At 42.4% G+C, this 22,796-nt stretch overlaps 1 protein-coding gene across 13 annotated transcripts in view; it reads right to left on the bottom strand.

Moving 5' to 3' along the window:
• TDP1 (tyrosyl-DNA phosphodiesterase 1) overlaps positions 1-22,796 on the bottom strand; it is a 99,110-nt gene that overhangs the window by 9,214 nt on the left and 67,100 nt on the right. For 4 of the 13 annotated variants that reach the window (XM_035262148.3, XM_078335603.1, XM_078335599.1 and 1 more), the window contains 3 exons: positions 22,310-22,412; positions 12,158-12,266; positions 914-2,628 (listed from right to left, as the gene is read on the bottom strand). In XM_035262148.3, the coding sequence (XP_035118039.3) occupies positions 2,555-2,628; positions 12,158-12,266; positions 22,310-22,412 (286 nt within the window). In that variant the 3' untranslated portion in view covers positions 914-2,554. Of the gene's footprint in view, positions 1-913; positions 2,629-6,926; positions 7,068-12,157; positions 12,267-22,309; positions 22,413-22,796 lie in introns of those variants that run through there. The other 9 variants (XM_078335598.1, XM_078335595.1, XM_078335597.1 and 6 more) reach the window with 4 other exon arrangements.

Raw genomic sequence — 22,796 nt, 5'->3', positions numbered from 1 at the left:
TAGATTGTGGGGGGGAAAAACAGTCCATTTTCTTAGGTACAGCCTACCACACTATGCTGGAGCTCTGGCCATATAGTCCAGCAGTTAACAGAAGAGGCTTCAGATGCTGTCTGACCTGAGTTCAGGTACTGCTGAAGAGCACTTTCTAGAAGCATGACCTTGGACAAGCATTTTACCTTTTGAGTTTCTTTCTGGAAAATACATACAATCCTAATGACCTACCTGGAACAGTGACAGCAGCGAGCACTTGTACTATTCTCATTCTGTGCAAGTGTGGCTTAACACTTTACATGTACTAAGTCACCAGACACATCAGCCCTCGGCAAAGGGTAATATTACCACCACCTTCATTTTATAGTTGGGGGACCATGGCACAGAGAAGTTATATAACCTCGTCTAGGCTGCACAGACAGTAAGTGGCAGAGCTGAGATTCAAACCCTGTCCACCTAACTCCAGCTCTGAGCTCTGACCCACTTTGCTAATCTGCCTCCTTGAGCTGTTATGTGGATCAGATAAGCAATGTACCCATATGACCCCCCACAGCCATCGTCTAGCTGTCAATCTGCTACCGTCTCTTGATTGGCTGGGTCCCACTCCAGAGCAGGCCAACTGACTGCAGCTTTATGAGGATGCCCTGCTGACTGTGAAGCTTGCCTGGCACTACCCGGAAGCCTATGCTGCCCCTGCCCCTGCCCCATCTGGGTGGGACCAGTGCATGGTGAGAATCACACATTCTTTGCCATAGTCCTTTGGACACTCGAATTAAACTGCTAGGCCAGCCCACTATGATGTCAGCTTCCACTACCAGCCCCTGGGCTCTCCCTATTTCCTTTCTTGGCTGTTGGGCTCATCTGATGTCAGGTTTGAATGTTTTCATGCATCGAGGGTAGTCAGAAAAGGCGGAAGCCTTAGTTTTCTTAACTGCAAAATAAATTGGTTTAATTAATTCTGTACCTTTTCAAGTTTATGTTAAAAAAGTAGAACACATACAAATACACTCAAAACCCCAGAAGATATCCTTTACAGAATCCCAATATGTAAAATAGATGAAGCAGAGCTTATCTGCTACATGGCGGGAGGCCCTGCAGCCCTGTCTCCCTGCCTCCTCCTTTATCGCCACACTGCCACCACAGCCTACAAGGTTTCTAAGGTACTTTTGGAAAATCTTAGGCCTCTGAGGAACAGTTTGAAAGACGACTTTAGAAAATCTTTCAGGACTAACATTTAACTGTATCCTAAGTTATAAGATAAAGAGGTTGATGACAAACTGGAAATCAGCCTCATGTAGAAGAAAACAAACAGGGTCTAAAGCACCCTCGGGAGAATGCAATGCACACAAAACACAAAGACACTCACAGCTCAGAGCCCAGCTAGTCGTGTGACCCTGGGGACACCCTTAACCTTCTAGGCCTTACTTTCCTCACTTGTGAATTTAAGGCACCACATTAAGTCACTTTTTAGGATTTTCCCCAAAATCTTTGTGTGCTTTTATATAATCCCATGAGCTGTTTTCTCTGGAAATTTCTGGGGATAGAAGAGATACTCATTTACCCTGGGCAGGCGTTTGGGTCCTGTGGGACCTGTTTATAAGCAATGAGGCAGGCAGCAGGGTGCCCAGGAGGGAGGAAAAGCCTTGTAAAGCTGAGGCTGAAAGCTATGAAAACCTGCCGGGAGGAGAGTCAATACAATTCTTAGCTGTATGGGGCTGAAACAGCGCATTGGCCTCAGAGACGGATCCCGTCCAGCAACCCCATGAAACATACTCAGAAAGCTGAGAGAGGGCACAGGTGAAAAGGAAACAATCGCGTTCTTCCTGGGAAAAGTTCTGGTGGAATGAAGGGTGCTTTTCTGGATGGAGGGTGGAAGCAGGAAGTCAATCTTCAATTCCCAACAGCTGACAGCACCAAGAGATTCTATGACACTGTGAGGATAATTTTATATCTATACAGGTTGAATATCCCTAATCTGAAAACCTGAAATGCTCCAAGATCCAAAACTTTTTGAGTGCTGACATGATGCTCCAAGTGAAAACTTCCATACCTGACCTCAGGCCAGTCAAAAGGCTGTCAAAACTTTGTTTCATGCAGAAAATTACTTAAAATATCATATAAAATCACCTTTAGGTTACTGTATATAAGGTGTATATGAAACATAAATGAATTTTGTGTTTGGACTTGGGTCCCATCCCCAAGATATCTCATTATGCATATGCAAATATTCCAAAACTCAAAAAAATCCAAAATCTGAAACACTTCTAGTCCCAAGCATTTCAGAGAGGGGATACTGAATCAGTATATATTTTTAACATTGAGAAGTTCACTAGTTTCCTTTCCAAAACATATAAAAAATGAATTAAGAAAATAACTTTATATTGGAGAGAATGTTAATGTCCATTAAAAGCATAACCAACATCCATTCATAAGAGTGACCTTTGCAAATATTTTATAGTGGTGCAAATAATACTTTAAGGAAAGTGAACATCCAGTACAAATAAGAGATTCCATGTTTGGGGCTCAATGTCTTACACTTAAATTTCACAGTGCCTCAGGATTCTCAGGAGGGCACCCACATGTTCCCATGTGTATCCGGTGCTTTGACATAAGGAATGTTCCATATCCATGGCCGATCTGGGGGAAAAACACAGTATATAATATTTATTTGAATAGGATCATAGAAAAGGCACTCACCTGATGGTATAAAAGCACTTATGTGCTTGACTCTAAACAGTGGTAGAATAGTTTCTGAACCAAGCCCAGACGATTCTCCCACTTCAGACAACAGCTTTTGGCAAAGGTTCCTATTAGGACACCAAGGTGAATGAATATGGGGAATGATATGGTTTGGCTGTGTCCCCACCTGAATCACATCTTGAATTGCAGCTCTCATAATTCCCACTTGTCATGGGAGGGACTCGGTGGGAGGTAACCGAATCATGGGGGTGGAGCTTTCCTATGCAGTTCTCATGATAGTGAATAAGTCTCACAAGATCTGATTGCTTTATAGAGGGGAATTCCCCTACACAAGTTCTCTCTTGCCTGCTGCCATGTAAGATGTGTCTTGCTTCCCTTTCACCTTCCACTATGATTGTGAGGTCTCCCCAGCCATGTGGAACTGTGAGTCAATTAAACCTCTTTCTTTTGTAAGTTACCCAGTCTCAGGTATGTCTTTATTAGCAGCATGGGAACAGACTAATACAGAGAGGCAGGCAGAGACGCAGGGGTGAATCTAGTGCTGCCACTTCATGAAACATGAAGATCTCTGTATAAATAGCTGTGTCAGACTGGCAAGTCGCTTTAACCAGAACCCCAGGTTCCTTATCTGTACCTATGTTGTGGAGCTGTCACGAGGATTAAGTGAGAAAAATCCATATGGCATGCAAGATGTCGTCTCTAGCAGACAGAAAAGGCCTAAGAAAGGGCAGCAATTCCTTTCTTCTTTTAGGACGCTGAAGAAAGCAATAGTAATAGTTGGTACAGCCATGGGTGCTGCTCTCAGCTGGTGACATGTAACCAAGAGGCCTAGAGTCACATCCATGAAATGTTTATGTTCTATTTAAAAAAAAATTTTTTTAGTTTCTGTTCTATTGTTAAGGGTTAATAATTAATGAAACATGAAGATCTCTGTATAAATAGCTGTAGACCAATGCTGAAGAAAGGAACATGCCTGGGTATAGTGCAATGGAAAGAATACCGAGGACCATGTCAAATCCCACCTCTGTCCCTCTTAGTACCCTAGAGAAGGCATGTGGGTTATGGCATCAAGTTCCTCCTCTATGAAATGGGAATTACGTTAGCAACTGCCAGAGATTACTGTGGAGCACAAGAGAGAACATCTGTGAAAGCTCCTGTTGTAGGTGCTCAATAAATGTGAACTTTTCTTCATTTATGTTTCATAAATTGAAAACATTTCAACAAATCACTTTCACGACACACTGCCACTGCTGGAGTCAAACTATTTCAAACGAACTATACTATGGTTACTCATCACTCCTGGAAATCAGCATTAACACTCACTGGCTGAGAGGAAAACCTGGCTTAAGCAATCCTCCTAAATTGTCCCATGGCAGAACAACTTGCCTTGTAATAATTCATGCATGTATTCAAAACATTTGTTACATGCTGGCTAGATGCCAGAGATTCGCTAGGTGCTATGGATAGAGAGGAGAATAAGCCAGGCATGAAACCTCACAGGGCTTCTAGTCCAGTGGGGCAGACAGACAAACAGGCATGCCACGGAGGTGGAGTTCTGACCTTTTCCATTTCTGTACCGTAGTCCCCTAACCTGGCTGACATGAGAAATACTGGGCAGCCTGTTAGAGTACATTTTCCAAGGACACATGCACAGAGATCTTGTTTCAGTAGGTCTGGTTGTGGCCTGGCAATATGCATTTTTATCACATTCTACAGATGATCGTGATGCAGTCAGAGTTTGGGATTCAAAGCTAAGGCAGATGGGAAGCTGTCTTTTTTCTGGACTATAGTGGAAGAATTTAAAAGAAGGGAGGGTCATGACCAGACGTGCATGGTAGCACTGAAGAGGATGGCTTCCAGTGGGAGGAGACCAGAAGTGGGAAGATGAACAAGTAAGCAAGGCTGGGTGAGAAAGGAGGAGGTCTACATTAAGACCATGGCTGGAAGGATGAAAACGACAGCCTATGGGGTTTTGATCTCTTTATGGGACAGGGACTCTGTACATAAAGTACAGAGTACTCTTTATGTACGAGTCTCTGTCCCATCCCTCCCTGTGGTCATACTGTGTGCCTCTTCTGCCTCTCTGTTACCTCTAGAACTTAGACCTCCACAGGGAGGTAGGATGGTGTAACAGGAAAGGGGATATGGGCACTGGAGCCAGACTGCCAGTGGGGCCCTGACCAACTTGCTCTGAGTGTCCTAGATTCCTTATCTGGAAATTGGGGGTTGTACTACCATACTTGCATCATGGGGTTGTGAGGATACAATGAATTAATGCATGTCAAGTGCTCATATCAGTTCCTGGTACATAAAAGTACTTAATGAATGCTAGCTGCCATTGCAATTGCTCACCTCCCTCAACTCAGAGGATAAGGACTGTCACCCTACGTACTACATAGGTCTTAAATAATTTTTTTTGGAATAATCAGATAAATCCAAGTAAAGTACAAAATCCTGTTTCCCCAGGTAATAAGGTCTTTTCTCCAACCCCCTAAGAAATGGCCATGGGTTAGGACTTATGACTCTGCTCTCACCCCGAGGCCCAAACACCCACACATACATCTTTCACTGTCATCTCTATGCGAAACTTGATGTATGACCTCCAGATGCCACTATTTGTCACCTGAACAGTCATTTTTAATTCTTATACCAGGAATAAGCAAAGTGGGGTGTGGGGGCGGGGTGGAATGCCGAAAAGATGAACCAATTATCCTAAAAGTTTCAATGCCATTTTACATTAGCCTACTCTGAAATCAAGGAATGTACAAGACATGCCAGCTAGAAATGCCAAAGAAAGCTCTGAAGTGTTTTGCACTGATTTACCAAGTTAGTAGAAATGCAATTGTTTGTAATTGCAGTATCAGTGTTACCTAAAACCCATTAACACCTTTCTCTGTGAACTGCACATATTAATGTGACTATACAGAGCAGAATGCAACCATCTAACTGGTGTGAGGATGAATTCAACTTGCTGAAAATTCAGTACTTATTTATTTCAAAAGAATCAATTTTAATTCTGATTTAAGCTTCCTGATTACAAAGTAATTTTAAAGGCTGAACTCATAGTTTACTTTCAGCCTTCTGTTTGTGCTATGAAACAAAAATAGATTTTATTAAAGGAGATGGCTACAATCATTCTAAAAATGTTTTTGGCTACTTCATCTTAAAAAAAACTTAATTTCTGAAGCTCTTTCAAAAACAGGTCCTTAAAAATAAAACATACCAACAGTTTTGGTTTTTTTTAGACAGAATCTTGCTCTATCACCCACACGGAAGTGCAGTGGCACGATCTCAGCTCACTGCAACCTCCACCTCCAGGTTCAAGTGATTCTCCTGTCTCAGCCTCCCAAGTAGTTGGGATTATAGGCACATCCCACCACACCCAGCTAATTTTTTTGATTTTAGTAGAGACAGGGTTTCACCATGTTGGTCAAGCTGGTCTTGAATTCCTGACCTCAAGTGATCTGCCCACCTCTGCCTCCCAAAGTGCTGGGATTACAGGTGTGAGCCACCACACCCAGCCACACCAACAATTTATAGCAATATACCTTTTGTGCATTTTATTTGGAAAGGATAATCCAATCAACTTTGTTTCCCTTAGAAAAATACTTTATGATTTTGGACTCTAGCAATAATTATAAAAGGTTGAGACTGATGTTTATTCTGCTACTATCTGAATGCAAGGAGCTATTTAAAATTAATAAGACAGTAGGAGAATGGTTAGACCATTTAGGAATCAATAGTTTTAAAACCTTTTGGAGGATTATGTATATTATGTATGTGTTAAATCTACATTATGCATACCTTATGTGCCAACCAGCTTTTAAGGACCTCTTCTATTAAACAACTACATTTGCAGCTTATTAGTTTAGTTTCAGCCACTTAAATATTTTTTTTAAAAATTGAAATATATTAAACTTGTCAATGATTATGTACAACCTAGGAGACACCAACTTAACCAATCAATCAGAGTTAACATCAGATAGATCAATAGGATGTGCCTCCTGATATGATGCACCAGGAAGAACACATTACTTCTTTCGTATTCTTGGTCAAAGTGCATAACGGGGTCTGATTATAAAGAAACAGTGAGGGGCCGGGCGCGGTGGCTCAAGCCTGTAATCCCAGCACTTTGGGAGGCCAAGGCGGGTGGATCACGAGGTCAACAGATCGAGACCATCCTGGTCAACATGGTGAAACCCCGTCTCTACTAAAAATTACAAAAAAAATTAGCTGGGCATGGTGGCGCGTACCTGTAATCCCAGCTACTCAGGAGGCTGAGGCAGGAGAATTGCCTGAACCCAGGGGGTGGAGGTTGCAGTGAGCCGAGATCGCACCATTGCATTCCAGCCTGCGTAACAAGAGCGAAACTCCGTCTCAAAAAAAAAAAAAAAAAAAAGAAACAGTGAGTGGAAAACCCAAAGTAGAATGTTCCTCACAGTTTATAAAGTAACTGGTCTGTGCTATGCAATGTGTCAATGTCATGAAACAAAAAACTGTGGAACTGTTCCAGATTAATGGAGATGAAAGAGACATGACAACCCAACTCATGAACTTTCTCTTTTGCTATAAAGAACATTATTGAGGAAACTGATGAAATTTGAATACAGTTTTGAGTCAATGTTAACTGCTTATATTGATCAGTGTACTGTAGTTATGTAAGAGAATGCCTGTCTTTTTAGAAAATATACAATAAAGTATTTAGGGATAAAAGGACATCACATTTGCTACTTTCTCTCAAATAGATCAGAAAAGTTAATATAAGAGAGGATGTAAATGTGATAAAATATTGACATTTGGGGGACTTGGGTAAAGAATATATGTGAATTCTTTATATTCTTCTTGTAACTTTTCTATAAATTTGGAATTATGTCAAAAATTTAAAAGAAAAAAATACTATATAAGTACTCCATGTGTATTTTCTAAAAATAAAAAAAAAATGAAACAACCTTAATAGACTATAACTAACACCTCTGAAGCTTTTCATGTTCACTTACTCCTTAAGGGATTCATATGATTTATTAAATCCAAGTGAGATAGCCTTTACCTCACCCTTAGCTCATCACTTTCTCACCCTTTACTCTCTCAATAGCATATAAGATAACAAAGTGAATATAAGCTAAGAAGGGAGTGCAAAGCAGATGCCCTTGGAACAAAGGTTAAGATTACACACTGATCTATTTCACTTCCTCTTCAAAATCAGGGTCACATAGCAAGTGGAACATATGGAAATAATCTGTGTTAGATTTATTAACAGAAAGGTGATTTTACTTTATAAAAGCCTTCTTTGGGCCAGGTATGGTGGCTCACACCTGTAATCTCAACCCTCTGGGAGGCCGAGGCAGGAGGACTACTTGAGCTTAGGAGTTCAAGACCAGCCTGGGCAACATAGTGAGACTCCATCTCTACAAAGCATTTAAAAAAAAATTAGCTGGGCATGATGGCACGCACTTGGGAGGCTGAGGTAGGAGTATCACTTGAGCCCAGGAGTTTGAGGCTGCAGTAAACTGAGACGATGCCACTGCACTCCAGGCTAAGTAACAGAACAAACCCTATCTTTAAAAAAAAAAAAAAAAGGAGGGGGGGAAAGGCCTCTTTAAAAATTACTGCTATTAGTAAAATGGGTTTGGTTAAGTATGATTTTTCAGGAGAAGAGAAACATAAGTTTGATGAGAGTAAGGATTTGTGCCTGTCTTGTTTGTCAACATATTCCAAGTACCTAGATGGTGTCTGCACACAATGGGCTCTCAATACAGATCTGTGGAGAGAATGAATAAACAGCAACTACTACACAAAGCAAGGTATACTGGTAGCTCAGTCTTGGCTTTCGCTTTACTTTGATCATTTTCTTGGTTTCAATATATCGGGCAGCCTCTTGCATTGAGCTTTACTTCATTCATAGTATATTCCTTTGCTAAGCTTTTTGTACAGACTTCTGACTTTAAAAAACACCAAACAAGATCTCGGAGGTGTTACAATGGCTTGAAAATCACTTCTCTGAAAATGAAGTACTTTTCAAATGTTCTTAACCACTGACTTTTCTCAATCTTGGTAAATGTCTTTCTATAGTCCATGTGGCTCCCCAGGAATGGTTACATATGAACTGGTGATACTGAATTACCAGCATTACCCTACATGCAACTGAGGCAGTGTAGAGGACAAAACAGTACCAATATAAAAGAAAATGCTCCAGTCTCTCATATGTATCTTTTTATAAATTTATGTATTTATGTATGTATGTATATATATATATATTTTATTTATGTATTTATGTATGTATGTATGTATCTATCTATCTATCTATCTATCTTGAGATGGAGTTTCGCTCTGTTGCCCAGGCTAGAGTGCAGTGGCACAATCTCGGCTCACTGCAACCTCCACCTCCTGGGTTCAAGCGATTCTCCTGCCTCAGCCTCCCGAGTAGCTGGGACTACAAACATGCACCACCATGCCCAGCTAATTTTTGTATTTTTAGTAGAGACAGAGTTTCACCATGTTGGCCAGGCTGTCCTTGAACTCCTGATCTCAAGTGATCTTCCTGCCTTGGTCTCCCAAAGTGCTGGGATTATACATGTGAGCCACCATGCCTGGCTGTATCTTTTCTTAAAAAAAGTTATTATTATTATGTTAGCTTAAGCATACCCTGAGATTATAAGTATCTTTCAAAAGAAATGCTGAAGGAAAAAAAATCCATTTAAACATTGGAAAGCATTCTGCTTGCCGGCCAAATGAAAGATTTATCATTCCACCATTTAAGATATTATACCTGCTTATAAACTTCTAAGTTCTTGGGAGTGCTTACTTTACTGGAAGGAAAGGGACCCTGAGACATTTTTTAGAGTCTTCTAGAGCTTCATTTTTTGCTTTTTAAGTCCTTTGAAGATTAGGACTAAAGAAATGAAGAGGGTGGAATCCAGCCAGGGTACAGGGGTGGGAGTGGGAAGTGCAGGCCCAAGACCACACCCCAGCAGATACAGTCTAATCACAGTCAGTCCCTACTTCTTACAGGAAGGAGGAGAACTTGGGTTTTTTTTTTTTTTTTTTTAAGAAAAGGAAGAAAAGAAATCTGAAGAACAGAGAAAGAGAGAAAAGACAAAAGTGTAACACAGAGCCAAAAGAGGGAAGAAGAGATAGACAGGTTTAGAGACAGACTTTCACAAGCTTTAGATTTTTAAAAATCATGAGCTCGCCAAGGAAAAGGGGAGGGAATTCACACTAATTCAACATCTGTTACTGCCAGGCACTGAAGTATGCATTTTAACAACAATTATGATAAAAGCAGCTAATGTTTATTGATTGCTAACTTTGAGATAAATACTTTGTAGATAATCCCAGTTAATCTTTTCAAAAACCCTATAAAATAGGTACTTCTCATGGTTCCTCACTGTGTAGACCCTGGAGAAAGTAACTAAATGCCCAAGTCTATTTAGTAAGTTGTGGAGTTGGTACATAAACATGGCCTGATTTCAAGCAGGGTTTTCCTGCCCTTTTTTTTTTTTTTTTTTGGTGGCCAGTAAGGTGCTGACAGACTCCTTTAAATTCTGATAAAACTCTATATAACCTTGCCACTGAAAGTGAAATATACATGCATATGCAACAAATTTAGAGGACTCAACAGAGAGGCATAAAGGACTTTCAGGCTTTAGAAACAAGAAAAAGAATGCCTCCTGAAACTTAGTATCAAACTATTGATTAGAGAAATACAAAGTTATCAGCAAGAGGCAGGTTGGCACACTGGACAGCATGAGATAGGATTAACTTTGTTAGATGTGGCAGCACATCTAAGAAATGAGCCCATCTGACGAAGGAGGCTTGGTTCACTATGAAAGCTGAGAAGGGTTAGTGGGTGGGAAAGTTGTTAGTCCCGTGAAACATTGTTGAGGGAACAGAGGAACCTACTGGGTAAGAGATTTTGGGGTATCAATGAGTGATGTCATTAAAATCTGCCAATTAAAAAAAAGTATTTTCTCTATTCAGATTTAACACTGGCTCAGAAACCTGCAGATTATAATTTGGCTACTCATGTAGGTCTCTCCCTTCCAGTGGAGAATATACTGATTGATGATAATTTGCCATTTAAATTAAGTGTGTCTTGATTATATACCTCATCCTGTGTGAGTTTGCTAAGTGTGGACCTTAGAGACAGATATTCTCAGGGCTGATAAAAGGAGCAGAGTAGCCTGTGAGGCTGGGATACACACAGGCTGGACACAGGGTACACTGATGCCAGCCAGCCTTCCTCTGAGGACATCTGAACCTTCTGCAGCTATTCCTACTGCATTTCTACAGTGAAAGATACCTGGTCACTGCCCTTAAGACTCAATACATGCAGTTTTCAAAGTGTGGCTAGGGACCTACCGTTTGAGGGGTTGTGAGCATGGTGGTTTGGAAAGTCTGTGAATTCAACATTATTTTCATTGTACTATTAAGCCATCATTTGTTCTTTTCACTTTCACTTTTACACAGGTATACAGAGGTGATGTGATATGATATCACAAGAGCACGAATGAGTGCATAGCGATGAGAACTGAGGTGTCACCTTTTAAGATGCACATAAAGAGGCTTGCAAAAAACAAAATACCACTTACCTTGCTGTTTTCTTCTTTTTGGAAATTATTATAGAACTCTTTTTCCCTTAGAGTTGGGGTCTCAGGTCTGTCACTCAGGCTGGAGTACAGGGGCTTGATCATATAGCTCACTGCAACCTCAAAGTCCTGGGCTTTAAGCAATTTTTCCACCTCAGCTATCCAAGTAGCTGGGACTACAGGCACGATACACCACACCCAGCTATTTAAAACAATTTTTTTTTACATACTGGGTCTTACTATGTTGTGCAAGGTGGTCTTGAACTCCTGGTCTCAAGCAATATTCCCACCTCGGCCTCCCAATTACAGGTGTGGGCCACTGTGCCTGGCATAAATGTAAGTTACAACAGGTTTATTACTGTTACATTTCTTGGTTTTAATTTCTAAGGTTTTTTGACCTTTATGATGGTGTGAAAGTGGTATGCATTCAGTAGAAGCAGTACTTTAGTAGAGTCTTCAATAAATTCCATGAGATAGCCAACAACTTATTATAAAACAGTCTTTGTATTAGATTATTTTGCCCAAGTGTAGACTAATTTAAGTGGTCTGAGCACGTTTAAGGTAGGCTATGACGTTCAGTAGGTTTGGTGCATTAAATGCATTTTTGACTTATGATATTTTCAATTTATGAGGGGTTTATCAGCAGGTAGCCCCACTGTAAGTCAGGAAGGATCTGTATAGTAATTATAGGAGTGCAAAGGGATTCTAAGACCAACCAGTGGTTACATGACCCCAGACAGGGTAGCAAAGGGCACTCTTCAAACCTGAGCTTCCAGAGGGTTCCATGAACCAGGATCCCACTGAGACCAAAGGCTTCTCCTGGGCTCTGTTTGTTTTTCTTATGCATATCCACCCATGGTTTTCCTTCATCTGTGTCTCACCTTTACTTCCATACAGTTCTGGAGGCAAATCATATGGCACAGGAAAGGTGGTCATTGGCTCCTGGCTGCCAGCGAAGAACTTCTGTTTCACTTTGAAACTGTCTAGACCCTGCAGATACACAGAGGAAATCTATGATTGCACCCATTTTCTTGGTTTAGAAAAAAACCACCCAGGAGACCCCAAGAAGCAATCATATCTTTATGGTACCCAAATAAAATTAAAATTATTTCAGAGCTATTTTCAATCTTTACAGGCAAATATATTTACAACCCTCCCCCAGATTATTTTCTTTTCTAAACATAAGAGCTTTCATTTTCAGGAATGAAGTTATAGCAAAGTTTGCAAAAGTTTAACAAAGGATACAAAGAAACAAGAGAGACAATTTTGGCTATGATAGCCCATTTCAACCAAACATTATGTACAGTTTGCAGGGAGTTTGTAGAACTCACTGTATAAAAATACCTCAAAATACTTCCAACATTGCTATAGTAACAGGCTGCCTGGAGTAAGAAGAAATAAAAGCTGCTTTCATGTATAATGAAAGTGTTCCAATATGTGACAGAAGTATAAAAATGAAAATTCTTTAAGACCTATCAAAATGGAAGGTTTATTCCAAGAACTCTAGAATAGGGTATTAATTTTAGATCGTAATAGGGGGGAAGTGGAGGTTCTATATCTAGGCTGATGTTCACACTGCCACTTCCTTCCAACACAGGGCCTGCCGCAGTGCAGGTGCTGACCACATGACCAATGTGCCCCCTCACGCTTCCATACATTGACCATCTCCTGCCCCTTCCTGATTCTGGCATTCTGCTTGTCCGTTTGTCTCTCATTCCTTCTGTCCACCCATCCACACACATATCCACCCTTCAAATCCTCAATATGCACATACCCAACAGTGCTGATGTCTTAGGAACCCATAAAAGAACAAAGACTGAGATTCTTAGTCCCTGTAACTGTGCAAGTTAGTAAGTGGAGGCTAGTCATGAGTGGCGTCAGAGGACACGGTGAGGTCCGTCTTAACCAGGGCTTCAGACAGTCTGGGTTCTAGCCTTTCCTCTGGCATTTACTAAGCTGAGTGAATGGCTGATGTTTGCACATTCATTCATTCGACATTTTATTTCTCGAGTCCCTCCTCTGGGTCAGGCATGGTACCAGGCACTGAGTGTACAGGAGTTAATATAAACATCAATATCTGCTGGGTGTGGTGGCTCACACCTATAATCCTAGCACTTTGGGAGGCTGAGGTGGGCGGATCACCTGAGGTCGGGAGTTTGAGACCAGCCTGACCAACATGAAGAAACTCCGTCTCTACCAACAGTACAAAATTAGCCAGGCGCCTGTAATCCCAGCTACCCAGGAAGCTGAGGCAGGAGAACTGCTTAAACCCAAGCAGTGGAAGTTGCAGTAAGCCAAGATCGCGCCACTGCACTCCAGCCTAGCAACAAGTGCGAAACTCCATTCAAAACAAACAGACAAAATCAATATCCTTGTCCTCATGGTGGCAGGACATCAAATATATCTACAAAAGTAAAAAAAAAAAACTACTATTTGTGCTAAGTGCTGTGAAGAAAAGGAAAGGAGTGCCACAAGAGACTAGCAGGCCTGTTTCAGACTTGACAGGAGGGGGTGATCAGCGGAAGCCTCCCTAAAGAAGGCGACACTTTCACTAAACTTTGAAAGACGAGTAGAGTTTGGTCAGTAGGAGTGGAAAGAATTATGTTGCAAGTGGAGGGAACAGCATCTGCAAAGGCCCAGAGGCGGCAAAGAGCCTGGCAAGTCCCAGAGACTAAAACAGATGTTCAGTGGGGCTGTTGGACACTTTTATTAGGTTTTTTTTTTTTTCTTTTTTGAGACAAAGTCTCACTCTGTCACCCAGGCTAGAGTGCAGTGGTGCAATCTCAGCTCACTGCAACCTCCAACACCTGGGTTCAAGCGTTCCTATGTCTCAGCCTCCTGAGTAGCTGGGATCACAGGCGTGTGCCATCATGCCTGGATGATTTTTGTATTTTTATTAGAGACGGGGTTTCACCATGTTGTCCAGGCTGGTCTTGAATTCCTGGCCTCAAGTGATCCACCCACCTCAGCCTCCCAAAGTGCTGGAATTACAGGTGTGAGCCACTGCACCTGGCCTAGGTTTCAATTCCTGTGCTTGTAAAAGTGGGATAGGCTGGGTGCAGTGGCTCATGCCTGTAATCCTAGCACTTTGGGAGGCCGAGGTGGGCAATCACTTGAGGTCAGGAGTTCAAGACCAGCCTGGACAACATCATGAAACCCCATCTCTAATAAACACACAATTAGCTGGGAGTTGTGGCGTCCTCTTGTAATCTCAGTTACTTGGGAGGCTGAGGCATGAGAACAGCCTAAACCAAGGAGGCAGAGGTTGCAATGAGCCAAAATCATGTGCCACTGCACTCCAGACTAAGCAACAGAGGGAGACTACATCAAAAAAAAAAAAAAAAAAAAAAGTGGGATAATCAAGCTTCTGGGGATACCACCATTTCTAGCTTTAGCACCTAGCACAAATCCTGGTACACAGTAGTTGTTCAAGAAATACTGATCTGTAGAAATGGGAGTAAATTTCCTTCCTTGCTTACGTTATAAGCTTCTGCGTAAGAGGAAGTGACACAATCTGTGTGAAAGTGTCTTGTGAGCATATCAAGACCTACAGAAAGGTATGGGGTTACAGCACCGATGAAGATGGTGATAAATAATACAGTGAAAGGCAGGAGGTTGCAGATGCCAGGCACAAACTCTAGACAAGATAGGAAGAAATGCCCTTCTTTCTTCTGGTCATTTTCTTTATCTAAGGAGGATAAGGAAAGGCTTTGTAGAGGATATTTTAGCTAGGCCTGGAAAAATTGGTGTAATTTTAATAAAGAGAAAGATGACAGGGAAGAATACCAAGTGTGAGAACAGCATAATCAAAGGCAGAGTCGGCAAAGCCAGGGTCAGGAGTTGGAGATCAGCCCGACCAACATGGTGAAACCCTGTCTCTACTAAAAATATAAAAATTAGTCTGGTGTGGTGGTGCATGCCTGTAATCCCAGTTACTCAGAAGGCTGGGACAGGAGAATTGCTTGAACCTGGGAGGTGGAGATTGCAGTGAGCTGAGATCGAGCCACTGCACTCCAGCCTGGGTGACAGAGACAAGACTCCATTTAAAAAAAAAAAAAATAGTGGCAGGGTTGGAAATCATATCCTGTCTTTCTGATTCTTGGCCCAATATTCCTTCCACCAAGCAAACAAATAGTCTCAAATTCACCATCAGGAACTGTGACAAAGGAAGAATTCCTTGAAAATTTAAGGCAGGCAGGGTCAAGATGAGCCAAATTCTAGAAACTCTGGTATTTGGATATTTTACAAAATAAAGGGGCCAGTGGTTGGGAGGTGATGCCAAGTTAATGATTCTTAAATACTTCTATGGAGTTTCAGGTAAAACATGACTTCTCTCTCCTTTAGCTCCTATTAGTCCTGATATTTTCAAATGTATCATGGCTAGAAATTATGGTTCTTTATAGCCTGGGCCCAGATCTGAGGCTGTGTACTTGGCCCATGATTCCATTTTGTGATATCTGATTTCAGATACGAGAAGGTCTGAACTATCCCTGTCTGACAGGAACCAATATGCTTTTATTTTGAATGCCGTTTCTGATCCAAATTCTAGGTTACTACAAAAAAAGGACTACTTTTCCCTTCAATCTGAATGTCAAATAATTTGAGGCTGTCTTCTAATTATCATTATTTATAAATCACAGTGGTATCACTTGGCATTTTACAAAACAGAGGAAGGTACCCTCCCAGGCACAGACACTTAGAAGACAGCTAAGACAGTATGTTTATAAAACACCAGGTGAGAGGGTGGACATATATTACACATGAGAAATTGCTGGCTTTTCCCTTCTTCAGCTTTGGTAGTGAAAGAGCTGATTATTGCTGTGATGATTTATGTTTAGCAGCTTAGCTCAATCATGGGGAAGAAGAGGCATGCTTCAGTTTGAGTTAGAGATGTAATTTATGTTTTTATTTGCATCTATCTGAGTAGCAACCTCAAGTGGTAAAACCTACACAAGGCATCAGGCTTTCCTAGATAAAACAGTGATAGCAGCTTAACCTCCCAGAAAGAGCACACTTAGTCAAAGACCAACTAATTGGCAAAGGAAGTAGATTATAGGAATGTGGTGGCATCTTTTGTGCAAGTCAGTGTACGATCAACGACTGGAAATCTTTCCAGCTAGGGGCTTAGGAAAAGCTTTGTAGCTGCCAAGTATAAACCTAATAGAACTTTGAAGGATGGGTTTTTGATAAGCAAAGGGCTGTTTGTTATCAAGGCTGGGGGAATGCAGTTCAGAAGGAAAGGAAAGAGTGCAACATCATCACAGAAGTGACATCAAGATTCTGATTTGACTGACAACCCATCGGGTATCAGCCCCTGCTTTCAATCTTCTGTTGAACTGGGTGGCTTATACGCTATTGCTGCTACTGCTAATATCAGCTGCAACCTTTACTTAGCACTTGCTAAGTACCAGGCACTGTTGTAAACACTTTATGGGTTATAACTCTTGATCTCACATGAGATCCTGTGAGTTAGTTACTTTGTCGCCGTTGTACAATGAGAAAAAAGGGCCTACAGAAGTAGAATAAGGAGGCCAAGTCTAATACAGCTTGTAAGCAGGATCCCAGCTCCTGCCTTACTTCAAAGTTCATTCTCTTTCTCTCATTTTGGCTCCTAGAGATCTGAGGTCCCTAAGGGAGCTCTCCAATGTGTTCTCCCATATTCTTTTTCAAAGTTACTTCAGAGTCTCTGAGGCAAAGAGCAGCAGACCCCAGGACCTCACTACTAGTAAGGGGCCAGCCTCTGTGCATTAACATGCAGACAAATACTGTGGGTGGCTGGAGCCCGAGGGGCATGCTGTTCCAGCTCACAGTGGACCTTGATGTCACACAAAGGAGTCTGGACATAATCTTGTGGGCCAAAGATTGCTGCTGAAGGTTTAAGGGCAGAGGAACACAGACCCTGACATGTGGGTAGAAACTCATCTCCAGGATAGCAGTAGGCTGAGATGGGGAAAACAGGGAGGGAAGGGTCAAGTTCATCCAGGGGAGAGAGGTCATGACTAGTAGGAACTGGCAGAGAAATGCTTGCCAGGACAGATGGCATAAGATGTGGACAGGTGAGAGGAGGGAGAACACAAGGACTGTGGCTTTATTAGCTAGATGGAAGAACATGAGGAGGATGCAAGATACGCCATGTCACATTGTTGCCCAGCTATGGCCTCCTAGGAAACCCTGGGGGCTCACAACAGATGGGCTGGCCCCAAGCAGGTAGGCAGGGTTGGCCTTGGGAGGGGAGACAAGAAGAGGGTTAAGGTGGTGGCTTTTGTAAACTGTATTAGTTCTTCCAGCCAGAGCCACATCATAAGACTGCATGTGCCTGTGGAATACACCATGTTTGACATGACAAAGTTTAAACAGAACCGAGAAAAGACTAAGTAGAGACTTGAACTTTTTGGAACCTACTATCACAGGACCAAGTGACCCTGGGGCTCAGAAGAGGCTGAGACCAACACGACACCTGGGCTACATTCATCTGGAAGGAAGCAGTACTGGACCCTAATCCAGGCTTCTCTAGCCACAGTGCGCTACAGGCTCCAGTCTAGGGCCTACTCAGTGCCTGACAGAGTATGTGCTCAATAAACACCACAGGAATGAGGTTCAAAGAGAGAAGTACTTGTACCTCCCTGATATATGCACAGAGGCATATATCAGATTTGGAATACAGCTACTGATCTTTGAAATAATCACATCTTTCCTATGTTGAGATTTTCTGAACCATAGTCTAACTTAAACTTTAAATGCGCTTAAAGAGACAACCCAGAAAACATCATATAAATTGATTTTAGACCTGAAAAGAATAAAGTCTTTTGCTGGGAATACAAAGTAAATGTACCTTGACTTTACCCTCCAAAGCTCTTGAAAGTGTTCTTAGTCAAAGGGGAGGCTACTGACAACATACTGTACAAGTTAGATTGCTCTCAAAAAGAATGTATTTCCAGATTTATTCATTTAAAAAACAAGAGAAAAATAGGAACAGGTGGTACCATTTATCAGCCTCCAGATCAATCCCAGGTTTGAAATGGCATCTTTATCATGAATGGGAAATGCTGGTTCTCTGCCTGCTATATTTTTAGTTGACAGGAGTGTCACATCACATGGCTACTTGGTTCCAGAGTGACAGCTCCTTATCATGGCTGTGGGGAAGTAGAGGACTGCAGGGTTCCTTTCCTAGGTGAGGCCTCTGCAGTGCATGACACCATGCCATTCTGGGCATGAAACTTGACTGTTTGCAACAGTGGCTCCAAATGAGCCTCCCAGAACACAGCAAGTAACACAACCTACTGATGAAGGATAAAAGTGGCAACTCTGGCTGCTGATAACTCAGACATGTGGGTGGTGTGGATGCAGAGTTCTACCCAACAGATAAGAAGCGGGGTTAAATTCTGGATGATGTCCAGTCTGAAGGATGTCTAAAAAAGTTCTGTATTAAGTAAGTCTATTTGACAAACATGAAGCCAAAAGCATTAAAAGGCACATCTTGCTGCTACTAAACAGGAAACCCAAAAATAGATATTACCAACTGGCCTTATTTGAAGACAAACTGCATTCTTGTCAGTAAACATTTTAGGATTATGATTGATACAGAAGTCTTTAAGATATTTATTAAGTGAATATATAGGGATTGGCATTTGTAAGTATTGTAGTGGACTCCTAAGTGTATGTGTATATTAATTTCAAGACAGCTACTGATGAGCTATTCCATACTGTAAATTGCTTTACAACACAATTTGTGAACATATTTAACACCTACTGCATACAATACTCACTGGAGCAAAATCAGTCTCCATACTGTTTCACACTCTTCTCCTCACATTGTTCGGTATGGGGCAACTTAAAGGAAACAACTTGAACAGGCACTTAAGAAAAGCCTCCCACATGACCCGTTCTGCTCAGTCTGGTCCAGGAGACACGAGTCAATGGTCACAATGCAAGGTGGGATATGTACTGACTTTCAGGTTCTAGAAAGTTGTGGGATGCAGAGGAGGGGTGCCTGCAAGGGAGACATGTGCAGCAGGCAGAGGTGGGGCATAAAGGTGTCATTCCCAGTACAGATTATGGCTGGCTATCAGGGTGGACCTGGCTCACAGTGAGAACCATGAGTTCTGCATGGCAGGAACGAGAGGTCAGGAGTCGGAACATAAAGGGGAAAAGAAGCCCTGTTAAGGAGCCTGGATTCTACCTTACAGGATCTGTAGCAGGCAACACAGCCAGATCTGTGGTCTACAAAGCCCATTCTGACAGTGGACTGAGGAGCATGGATGTGGCCCAGCAAGGTAAGGTGGGGGCCATGGCAATAAGGGCTAACTCACCCAGCAGGTGATGTTGTGGGGTGTTCAGAGGGAACAGATTATCAAGAAGCATTAAGAAATGAGAAATGACAAGATCTTTTGGGAGGCTAAGAAGGAAGGATCACTTGAGCCCAGCAGTTCAAGACCAGTCTGGGCAACATGGCAAGACTCCGTCTCTACAGAAAAATTAACAAGTTAGCCAGGTGTAGTATACACACTTATAGTCCCAGCTACTCAGGAGGCTGAAGTGAGAGGACTGCTTGAGCCTGGGAGGTTGAGACTACAGTGAGCTATAATGGCATCACTGTACTCCAGCCTGGGTGACAGAGCAAGAGCCTGTCTCAATTTAAAGAAAAAAGAAAAGAAAGACAATGGGATAAATGGTAACAGTAACTCATTAATAAATAGGTTTGTTAAACTGTGGTTTATATGGCTAAGATGATGATTTTGATGATACATGCAATGTGCTATAACCTCAAGTACCTTTTAAATAGTATCAATTATAATCCCAATTTCAGAATATCTTATAAGATTCAAATTCTCTGAAAACTGGCCTGATGAGACCATTCGTCTTGCTTGAGAAACTGATGCCTTTCTACTATCCATGTGGGACCAAGGCCAACAGTGTGTTCTGTTCTCCAGTCTCCTTCAGATTGGGATTCCAGCCTCTCATGGCTCATGGCCCATGCCCCATCCCCATTCCAAGCACACAGAATTGTTTGCTCTTTCCCATACACAGCCTGCACTATTACCTTTGTCTGGAAGCCTCATCTTCCCTGACAGCAGGTTAAGCTCACACTCCTTTCTCAAGAGTGAGATTGAATGCTACCTCCTTAACAAAGCCTTTCCCATCCCTCTCAGGCAGACTACATGGTCCCTCTTCTCAGAGCCCCGGTATTTTCAATGCCCCACACCCTAGTTCTTGTCACATACTGTAATCACCAGTGTCTGTTTCCTCAACTTATCCATGAGTTTCCCGAAAAGGAAGCCTCCACCTCATCCTTTATTCTCTCCCCGGGAGAGTTCTGCTGTGCAGAACTCCTGGCTTTCATCATGAAGACAGCAGGCACAGGGTATGTACAGGACCGAAGTGAGCGTGGAGGAGGGCAGTCCCAAGCCACTGGAATGTTCAGGAAGGAGCCTGGGGTATGCTTTGAGGAGGGAACCACCAAGCTGTTCCACTGGACAGCCTCTCCTTCACAAGCTACGCATCTCATTCCTGTGTCTGTATAAACTCAGTGAAACGACAAACTACCGCATGGCACGAATCTCTGGGTCATCCTCAAGGTCTAAATCATAAATGTCAGTTTTGTGAAGTCCAAGCAGAGATCTACTTTTTTCCCAGACACTTCAAGTATCAGTGAGCAACACAGACATTGTGATTTAAGTACTTAAAGACAAAGTCTCCTGTATCAAAAAAACCCAACAACCCTTTTTACAGACTGATAGGCGCACGTCAACTCACTTATGGGTGAAACCCCCTGATAGTGTCTATCCCTCAGGGTGACTTCCTCACTTACATCTATTCTCCCTTCTCTAGAAACAGGTTCACTCTGGGGACAGAGTGGGAGAGTCCTGGGTCATGAAAGGCAAATCTAGGCCTGAGGAGTCACTGGGATGTGGAATGGCCAGGACCCAGGCTGCAGAGCCATGCTAGTGGCAGTAACCCAGGGAGAAGGGCCACTGCTGAGTCCTCCAAGAGGACCTGGTTCTGTCCCTCCCAAGTGTCAGCTGCTCAGCAACTCCTGGGATCCCGTGACATCCCCCAAGCATCTTCTCAGTAAATTCCCTCCATCTGTGGGCTTCTGTGGACACAAGTTGGTTTCTGTAACACACAACAAAGTCATTTGGCTCTGCTCATTCAGGAAGACACCTCCCTCAGGTCTCAGCACCCAGCTCGCACCAAAGAAGGATGTCTGTCTCATTGCTCAGGTGCATCGGGTGCCCATCTGACTTTATGACTACCTTGCCCAACTAGCCAATGAGCTCTCTGGGAGGGGAAGGGAAAGCCATTCTGTGTACTGTCCACAATGCCTGATTACAGCACTCTGCCCAGGTCATTTGAGATTCACTGAAGGACACAGACAGCCCAATTGAAGGGCCAATGGCTGATGACAAGGCAGGTATAGTGAGTGGGGCCTCACCAGGTTCATGATGGAAGCCTGCTGGAAAGCACTGTTCCAGGCTCTGTTTTTTGAGATGTGCTAACAAACTCTTGGAAAATCTGTTACCATCTTAGACTGTTGACTACCTAGCCACCCTGTTTTGGGCCTAGCTGTTGAATCTGCTAGCATAGTTTAGAAGGGGTGGAATCTGTTTAATATTCTTGTCTGATGGTCTTTATAAATAATGCAATCTCTATTTTAAGGATTAGGTAGGCAGTCACCCCTACCTTAAACATCTTGTGTTTGACTGGGCCATTCCTTTGGTGACTTGTCATCTACCACCTTGAGACAAATCTTCACATTGTAGTTCACAATATTTATTTTAAATGTTATTAATTTTGCCGGAAGCACATAGTCAAATCCTAAACAAGTACACATGCCTTGAGAGCAGGTATCCCACTGCACTCAGGCTGGTGAGTGTTCAGTAAGCTCAGAGGTACAGACCAGTGGTTAAGAGCACAGGCTCTGGGTAAGAATCTCGACTGTTTCCTGCCAACCTTAGGCTGTTGTATAGGAAGAGAACACAAAACCCAGTTCATTTCACATGTGACCTACTATGCCATTAGAAGTGTTAACTTACAAATGCTGAAGGGAGGAAAAGGACCCCAAGCTCATAGGAGCGGATCATCAGCTGGGTGCCATTCTTCTCCAATGCTCCCCAGGCGGCCTTGGACAGATTCGCGCTGCAGAGACAAGGACACAGAAAGGGCTGACTCAGGAGGCATCTCAGTGTGGGTCAAACTTCCACAGCTGCAAGAGCACCGGTCAAAAAAATATATAGCTGCAATCACATTCATTCATTTTCTAGCAGAGTTGCTGCATTTTTGAAAAGGGAATTTAAATCCTGCTGTTTTCTAATCCTCAAGATTTATCTAATTGCTAATTCGGGATAGCTTCACCCTCATCTGCATTTTCCTGAGGGCAGCTATTAAAATAATTATCTTTCCTGAGACTTTATTTTTTTTCTTTCTAATGCCCCTTTTCTTTTCAGGATCCTGGAGTAGCCAGGATTTCTGGTTTTGTATATAAAACTAGCATTTCAGAATAAAGTTAATATTATCTTATGT

This window comes from Callithrix jacchus, chromosome 8, assembly GCF_049354715.1.
Source record: "Callithrix jacchus isolate 240 chromosome 8, calJac240_pri, whole genome shotgun sequence".
Lineage (NCBI taxonomy): Eukaryota > Metazoa > Chordata > Mammalia > Primates > Cebidae > Callithrix > Callithrix jacchus.
The sequence above is the reverse complement of the archived record's forward strand: the minus strand, read 5'-3'. Positions and strand labels throughout refer to the sequence as shown.